This window comes from Nansenia antarctica (genome assembly GCF_963989245.1).
Source record: "Nansenia antarctica genome assembly, chromosome: 6".
Taxonomy (NCBI): domain Eukaryota; kingdom Metazoa; phylum Chordata; class Actinopteri; order Argentiniformes; family Microstomatidae; genus Nansenia; species Nansenia antarctica.
The window spans coordinates 6,243,366-6,252,719 of record NC_137676.1 but is presented as its reverse complement, the minus strand read 5'-3'; the positions used below and the strand labels follow the sequence as shown (position 1 = coordinate 6,252,719).

The 9,354-nt window shown below is 44.3% G+C and overlaps 1 protein-coding gene across 1 annotated transcript in view; it reads right to left on the bottom strand.

The window, feature by feature from the left end:
* The window catches only part of col2a1a (collagen, type II, alpha 1a), a gene marked incomplete at both ends in the record, with an annotated part of 33,555 nt that extends 28,665 nt beyond the window's left edge, over positions 1-4,890 (bottom strand). The window contains 2 exons of the mRNA XM_080533543.1: positions 1,649-1,839; positions 4,797-4,890. Of these exons, the coding sequence (XP_080389669.1) occupies positions 1,649-1,839; positions 4,797-4,890 (285 nt within the window). The remainder of the gene's footprint in view (positions 1-1,648; positions 1,840-4,796) is intronic.
* Positions 4,891-9,354: the final 4,464 nt, after the last annotated feature.

Genomic DNA, 9,354 nt, shown 5'->3' with positions numbered 1-9,354 from the left:
CACCTGCGCACCGATCGAAACTGATGTTGCCGATGGAGGGATGAGGAAAAAGAGAGAGAACAACATTAAAGGGGTAAACTTAGGACGGTTGGTGGAGCAGGTGTAGTGTGAGGGCCGACCTCCGGGGGCAGCAGACTAAACACTAAACACCACACCAATGGAAACAAGTGCAGACCACCAAGGAGACCAAGTCCAAACCCAAAGGCCCTAAAAACCCATCCAGACTTTGTTAAATGGTTAGTTGTGGTTTTACTTGCAAAGGTGCAAAAGCAAGCAAAGGCAGGGAGCTGGGACTAACATGGTCATATTTAACAGACTTCTAACAGTAAATACACACCAAGCAACGGGTACTTGGATAAAATCCCCAGTATATTTATTTGAAGCATACAGTAAGTGATTTAAGTGTAAATGTTATCTTGTAATAAAATAGCGTTTTAAACACTTTATTTATAATAGCTAGATTATACTAGAACTAATATTGGTACTTTCTCATTTGGAAGGTGTACATTATGTACAGTATGAGATATGAGATTTGAGATTAGTTTTGACCAACCTCTCTATTGGCCAAAAGCGCATTTAAACCTAGAGGAAGTGTCAATGTATGAATGAATGAATGAATGAATGAATGAATCAATGAATGAATGAATGAATGAATGAATGATATGCATTCACTTTGCAAGGATAATGACTCAAAAGAGGAAGCAACATTGGTAAAGTAGTCCTGTTTGATGAGCAATACCGTGGTCTATGCTATGTACAAAGTGAGGAAGTGAATGTCTTTATAACTAACTGTATAGGCTGTGTGTTATCTCTGGGAGTAAGTGGGGTCACGTCTGCGTGAATGAGGCATGACAGTAATGACTCCCATATGTGTCCGTCAGTAGGGAGAAGGATGATATCCACACATTATTGGTGAAATGTGGGCCTGGTGTTTAAAAAGATAACACAGAAATGCAATGCCAGCAAAAAAAGGCCAAAGCGTTCAAAATGTTAATGTTTACACCAGTAATGGAGGAAATGAGGTTTCGGAACCCCCCGAAATGGGTGGGATCATCATGCCTGTCAATCATCAAGTTATTTCACCCAATAGGGTTGCTTGGAAAGAGCTTCTGTTGGGTGACATCAATCAATGATTGACAGTTGAGGATAATACAGCCCATCAAGGGGATGGATGCTTCATTTACGACCATCACAAGTTAAAGCAAACTCAGAAGTGACTCTATTTAAATGTTTTCCCCGCCTGGTTATTCCAGGTGAAAAGCAGACACCATGGGATCAAACCCCATATGGAATTATCTTCCATAGAGAGGGAGAGAATTCAAATGATGTTGCTAGTCTTCAACCCAAAACAAGCAGGGGGAAAGAACACTTTAGAAAAGGGAACATCAAAGCTCTTATAGATCCTGTTTTAGCTTTTTTCCAAATAAGAAAATCGATGCACATTGGCAGCAATTTCATTTCACTGACACAAAGCTAATGGGGATCACTTAATCCCCAGGATACAAACTGTCACAACAAGCATTTAGTTCCCAATTCTAAAGTTTTTGCCAGGGTAAGAGGTGTGTGTGGGGGGGGTGGGGGGGGGGAGGCACAGTAATTTATTTATGAGCGTGGGAATAAATAAATTACAACCAGTGGGGGGTCTGGCGTCAGCAGGGCAGATGGGGCAGCACTCTCCGGATGGGATGATGGGGTTGGCGCACTCTTTGATCTCTTCGCAGATGATCTCATCACACAGCACTGCCCCGCTGTCACACACACAGATGCGACAGGGCTCCGGCTTCCACACATCCTTATCATTATAGCGCTGGCCATCTTGGATGCAGCCGCCTGCATCCTCTGTGACAGCCACCGGGGGGCGCACAGAGGGCCGGGCGCAGGGATGAGGTGAGGCGGAGGAGGGTGGATGAGAGCAGGAGGAGGGTGAATAGGGAATGGGGTGGGTAGTAGGGTGTTCGGGGAGGGCACAGAGGGTAGGTGGGTATGATGGGGGTAGGTAAGATGGAGGACAGGTGGAGGGGGTTGGGTGGAGAAGGGATGATGGAGGTTAGCGGAGGCCAGACATGGGGGGGAATAGCAGAGGAGGGAGGAGGGGGCGGGGTGGAGGCATATTAGGGCGGGGTGGAGGTGAGCGGAGGGAAGTGGGTGGAGGGAGAGAGATCAAAGTTACCTTCCACCAAAGCAGGCCTCACTTACACCACACACATAGCATTTCATCACACACACACACACACTCACACACTCACACACACACTCACAACATACACACCCACACACCCACACACACACACACACACACACACACACACACCCACACACACACACATGAATCCCGTGAGGAATTATCAACACAACATACATTTCATATATGACCAGGGTAACACATAAACACAAAGACATTGATCACTTTTCTTTCTCAATAAAAGTAAGAAGCATAATCAATCAAGGGTTTTTGGCATTTATATTTACATCACAATATAAATAGACAAACCTCAAACCAAAAGCTAACATGGAGTGTTTTGACATCATTATAATATCGCATCACATTTCATCCTCTGAGAAAAGCAGAATGAGGCCTAGATCTTTGACGACACTTTGAAGACACTTTGAAGGCATCTTTGAGCGCTGGTTAAGGATATTGGATACTTTATCCTGTGGGGCCTCACAACCAGGCAAAGAGGTGGTGTATCTATCCAACCCCAACAGTCGGTGGTTTATTTTCATAAAAGCAGCACAGCTTAAGAAGCTTTACCCAGGTTTATTTCTAATGCACAAAACTGAGGAAGAGTGCATTCCATCAGCGCCCATTAATTCCTATTGCAGGATTCTGAGGTAGCAAACCAGGCTACAAACAAAGAGTACATTTAGCTGTAGCATAGAACGCCCTGGTAGAAGTATTTCACGTGGCGGAGTGAGTATATTTAACCTGCTCTCTGGTGACCAAGTGGACCCAAATGAATGAGTCTCTCTCACAAGGAGACTGTGCCCAATTGACAGGCAGTTGCCTTATGTAAACAGGGGGGGTCCTTCTAAAAATTCTCCATCTGGATCTCATAGCTGTGTCAAGAGCCAGTTCAAACACATAGGAGAATTGAGAATGGGGAGCTTTCATAGATACAGCCTAAGATCCTGGGCCTGCTAAATGCAACTATTTGTTTTTCTAGCATTAATGTTCAAGTGCTACTTAGCACATACCTGCTACCAGAGTATACCGTATAACCCATAAGTAAGCCATTTTAGTCTTTACCCCAGACACTAAGGTGGGGTTGGTGGCATTCAATTTCGTTATTTATCTTTGATTTGTGAGATAATTATAATGGCGCAATCCCAATTTCATTATTAAAAAGCTTACAAATACAAGCTCTCCATGAGTGCCATGAGTACAACGTGCAGCCCACACATACTATTCATCAGGAGGACACTAACAGGGAAACTAGGGGAATTTATTTTACTAAACCAGGTGCATGAATAGATGGATTGTAAACCAGCACATTGGTAAAGGCCTACAGTACTACACCTGTGCACACAGCACCATAGTTCACCTGTACATTTTCACAGACATAAGTCTAAATCACACTGTCAATGGAAAAATTGCCATTGAAGATGATTTTTTGTCTGAGATTAGCCTTAATCTGTGTCCGGGGAAACCGGTCCATAACCTCCTACTCCCTAGTCTCTGCATGGGATCCCCCCCCCCCCTTCTTTCCTTTATTAAGTGAAGAACTGCCACTCAGTGCCTGGTACCCTTTGAGCCTGCTAGTCAGGGGGTCAAGCAGTGTCTGACCCTGCCACTGCATATCATGAACAGGATCAGGTCTGATCCAGCTATAGCCTGAGAAACAAGGTTAATCTTAATCCCCTTATCCCTTCCTCCCTCATCCATCTTCAGCCTACTAATAAAGTTCTTAGATGAAATATGAAACAATAACAATAGTGTTTGTTATTGTGAAATGCCTAAGTGGTGCGGCAAGAAAGGCTCTATCTTACAATTTGCCTTAAAACACTCAGGGACTGTTCATGGCATGTCACACAGGAGCACTGTGTCTCACTGTATTTCCTTCTTAAAAGTGATGTATTTATGTTCCTAAATGCTGGCAGCGTAACTGTGGGGAGAGCAGACTGGAGCCCACTTGTTCCAGAGGCCAGACAGGATTCACTGTGAGACAAGCAGATGCCTGTTCACCTGGTCCTCCATCCCACACAGATGTGCCTTGATAGCCTCAACTTAATTCTCCTAAAAGGAATGCCAACTCTTTCATTGCTAAGGCCCTTGATACCTACAAACATCTCATCCAACTATGCAAATGATGCACTTTCATTATGATGATATAATAAAGTAGGCTAGATTTACTATATACTTTTAAAGAGATCTTAAAGGTTTCTTTAATTGGTTTGATCTCATCATGAACAATCTAGCAGTCCAGAGTGATCATCTGAACAGTAGACTCATGTTATATCAGGAATAAGACATACAAAGGTGGCATTCCTTCAACAGGTAAACTTGTGGCTACTCCATCACTGCCAATGCAGCCCAGTGGCTCAACTCTCTTCACTTTTGACAATATCAAATCCCTCCTATAATCGTCATGTATTGTCTAGGATCTACTGACATCTCTCTCTATCCTTCTGCAGAACAATTAGGCATTAACTACTTTAAAAACATGGGATGCCAAATTGTGACAATGCATGGCAACAAACCGGGAGAAAAAAAAAGTTGATCAAATGCCACTATTTAGAAGAAGATCCAAACTTTTTTGAAAATGAGAATTCAAGACAGATGATGTGGTGCAACTTACGGTCATCCTCCTCCTGACATCTGACCACGGACAGCAACACAACTTGGGATGCTACAAGTAGCAGAACAGTCCTTGAATCCACAAAGCTGAACATGTCTAAATATTAGACACGCAGCACCTGGGGTGAGAAAAGGGAAAAAACGGGACGGAGCAAAAAACGCAGCTCTCAGTTCAGTAGTTTGTAATGTTGTACTGTTTCCCAGAGACTGACAGAACCTTGCAGTAGTCAACCTTTCAAAATCAAAGTGGAATCCAACACGGGGCCCCAGCCGGCAACTTCACCCACCGCGTTAGGGGAAGAACCGCGGTTTTATGTCCACTGCGCCTTCGATGAATCTTCGTATATTCCAAAATAGCAGTCCTCCCCCCGACCCCCAGTCGAGCTGAAATACGACCCCTTATCTCCCTCCCCTCCCCTCCGCTCCATCAGCATCTATTCTCCCAAGGCCCTCTCTCTCTCTCTCTCTCTCTCTCTCTCTCTCTCTCTCTCTCTCTCTCTCTCTCTCTCTCTCTCTCTCTCTCTCTCTCTCTCTCTCTCTCTCTCTCTCTCTCTCTCTCACTGGGACCCTCCTTCCCCCCTTGGCCTGGGAGGTACGAGGTACCCCAAAAAAGTTTCATTTATTTTACTCTGCTGGCCCCCTTTCAAGTGCGAAGGAGCCTACGGACGCTCAGTCCAGCCAGCTCTCTCTCTAATCTAGCTCCATAATTACATTTTATATGATTATATTTACGGTAGGCTAATCAGAAAGGCGCAGAAAACAAGAATACACACAATGCTTGGTGGATTGCGTAAATCATTCTGGGAGTAGGAGGCCTACATGTACATGCTGGAGCTGCACACTCATAATCAATAGCCTCACTGACATTTGTGGACCAGAATGGGTATTTTATACATTATCTTCATGTATCCACAGTTGCAACTCAATAAATCACTGTAAACATTTTGGGTAGTTTTGAAATATCACATACCACCAAAGTTATCATGACATAATCAATATCAATCATATTTTACACTAATATTGCAGTAGTTCTGCAGTGAGTGCGTGCAATGTCTTGGTTAAATAAACTTGTGAGAAAATGAGTCACAAGTCATAAAGTTTTCCTGAAGATAGGTAGCCGGCTGCTTGGAGGGTGACAGGTTGGATTTTTACTGTAGTCTGTAGTTTGACCCAGTCAAAGGTTGTGGGTCAAATTGTGGGTCAAATACTTAACAAATCTTTGGAATAGACCCTTGAAAATCCATGGATGCTACCCCCCAAGATGGTGGAAGGTGGAGCCACATTATCGTCACCTGGTTTGCCAACTGGCCTGTCAATCAAGTGTCTGTGCCTGAGAATAAATTCAACTGCTGTGCTGTCCCCCCTACAAGGCCCTCAGGCTCTACTCGTCAAATGGGTGACAGTACCTTCAAAACCTCTCATTCTTTATTAAACATATTAAAGCGCTACACAGTGTGTTCATCCTCTCTGATGTCTGTACAGTACAAGTACTAACTAGGCCTCTAGCTTCACCAATATTATTCTAATCGTGACTTGTGCAACATAGTGAGACGTTGCATTTATTCAACGAATTGCTCACCTGCGAGCTTAGACAGCGTGCGGGAGTCTACAGTAACTTATCCTACGCACATGTACCAAGGGACCTCTTCAGGTGTGCAAATGCATTTCGTTCTAGTCATTCTAATCACGACAAAATCCTAATGAATGGGTCAGAACTGCAGGGCCATGGGAACGGGACACTGTGTCAGAGAGGATTAACTAAATCTAAGTTGTCAGATTGTGGAGAGATTCTTGGGCGATAATGGGGTTATTTTAATATTTTAAGACCTAATGCAACCTCTAGGCCTAGAGCACACCGATCAACAACACACTGTTATATCATGCTCATGCCACATACTTAGGGACAGTTTTTTGAGGAGGTCTGTCTGGGCAGATACCAGTTGACATGAGGTTGTGAGAACCAGTTAAAAGCTGATGTCTAGAGCCTGTTCGCAACAGATGTAATGGCCCAAAAAAATGCGGCTGAGTTTCCTACATATTAGGGCTCGTACCTTAACAGCTTATCCTTCCAAATGAATGAATGAACTATTTGAACTGGTAATGGTGTTTACACTGGAAAGTGTTTAGCTGTGTTGTCCAATCTAGCGGCCGCCGTAATATTTTCAAATACCCCAAAGGGTTCCTCCGTATAGAAACCTAATGGGGTTTAGACGGTGTGCTCTCCCAGTAAACACAACATTCCTGATTGGGACAAGATAACACAGATATATCAGTGTTCATTGTGAAGCTGTGCCAGTGGAGCAGGGAATGAAAAGTCTGGACGATCTTTATCATGTACCTCTCCTGGGCAGATAGGTCCAGGTGAACGGGGGTCTGAAAAGGGGCCTTTGTTGAGTGGAGAGGCACAGTAATTCTGGGGTCATGACCCCCTGGAGAGCCCCCCTTCATTCCTCATGCAGGGAAGAAAGAGCGTGGACCATCATCTCAGCTATGTCACTTTCTGCTGTTAACTGTAACGACAGGTCTAGGGACATGTTTGTGGTTTTTTCACATAATGGTGCAGGGTTGGTAATGTGGAAGGGGGGAGCTGACCTGAAATCAGTTATACCGTAAGAGAAAGAGAAAGATGCGGGCCCAGGTGCAGTCGTCCGATCTGGGAATTTGCATACTTTCAGACTATGACGTCTTCAACTATATAATTTGTCTAGTAATGACTCAGGGGATGACCAGGGGAGGCTGGTGGAGGTAGAAATCAGAGGATGGCCTCTTTGTATGGTAACATACTCCGATTTCTACCTCCACCGGCCTCCCCCGCTCAGGACATCCCAGTAGCCTTTAGGGAGAGTGGATCCGGATGTTCAATCCTCTATATCTGAGGCGGCAATATTAACTGTCTGGGAGACAAGTGACACTGACAACAATGACCCCAGTGAAGTCAAAGTTCACAAAAGAAGGATCCCTCAGGAATTTAAACTGCCTGTCACAGCTGTATCAATAGGTCGTGCAGTTGAGACATTAGGTGACGGCACACTCTAGGTCTCCATGCCACCCTCCCTGGTTCACCATGGCAGGTCAATCACTGTTGCCTGGTTACATGAGAGATGGTGGACAGTAGGCCAGTGACGTCGTTAGGCCTGGGCATCTGGAGCTGTAGCCCCGAATGTTTTATGAATAGCCCCGAATCTCTGGATCCAGGAAGAAAAAAAGTCACCATCTACCGTATCGCCGTCAATTTAGCACATCGCCGTCGATTAAGCCCTCGACGAAACTTGGGCTGGACTAAGCCCCCAATGTTTCACGATCCTAAGAACGCCTCTGCAGTAGGGTAAGGTGCTTTCATTTAAAGGCCAATCTTATTGGGGGCAACGAGAGACAAAGAGCAAAAGCGTATGGACTAAAGAAATGTTTTATAGCACTTGGATGGTCCGATAGTTACTGTTCTTTACTGGTGATGAAACACATTTAGACAGATTAAGGGTTGAAACCTCTCTCTATAAGGAACATTGACAATGATGTATTGGCAATAGAAAAGCCTGTAATTATACAACTTTATCCATGATCGGTCTGTCCCCCACCAGGATTCAACAGTGCATAGATTACATTCATTGCATCGTTTCATACTTCAGTACACCAGACCTACAGTATTTAGTAGGATATTGATTGGGAAACTGATAAATTCTGATTCTCTTCCTGGGGTAGTAGTCACTTTTTATCTTCATAACAGGGTTTAAAGACATGTGGCTGTTCTCAATTATATACAGTATTCATAGGTGGTCCGCCTACTGCAGGATTTGATACCCCTTAAATGCTTTTCATAGACTTTTTCTTCCTCTCACATTCCACCCCCACACCCCTAAATTACCATTAAGGCCCAAAGGAGGATGATAAGGACTACAAAGGTGGTAACTCAGTTGACTGTGGACGGTTTCCAAGAGAAACAGCTGGAATAAAGTAGGAAGGAGACCAGGGGGCAATGGAAATCCTCTGTCCACTGCATCCTAAGGTGATCCTGGAGAGGGCTTCACAAAGAACTAGAACCTTTTATCCTGAAGAAGACCCCCATTTGGAGCAGCAACAAAGTGTGTGGATCTGATTCTCATTTCTCAACTGTTTCTGTCACTTTGATCCAGCAGTATTTTTGGATGTGTGCACAGCATACCCTCTTAACATTCACATTCAACAACTAGAACATACAGAGCAGCGATCCGTTCAAAGTGTGCAGCAACTGTTCACATGCAAACTTGGCGGCCATTTTGATAACTTTTTTCCCCCCCAGTAATATTTCGTTTCTTGATACCCCACAACTACATTTCATATGAGGGCTCTGTGCCTTATGGTCGTGAACATATGTATCAATTTAACTGCACCCCTACAATGTTAACCAGAGGTCCATATGATTTGATATGTGTAACAGAATCCCCCTGTCCATTCTACACTTTCTATTTCTCTGATGCTTTTGACTGACTGTACACTGCCTCCGTCTCCTTGCACACACAATAGTCCTCTGTGTGCTTGGCCTACGGAATGCTGTGAGATGGCAGGGCAGTGGGGATAGCTGC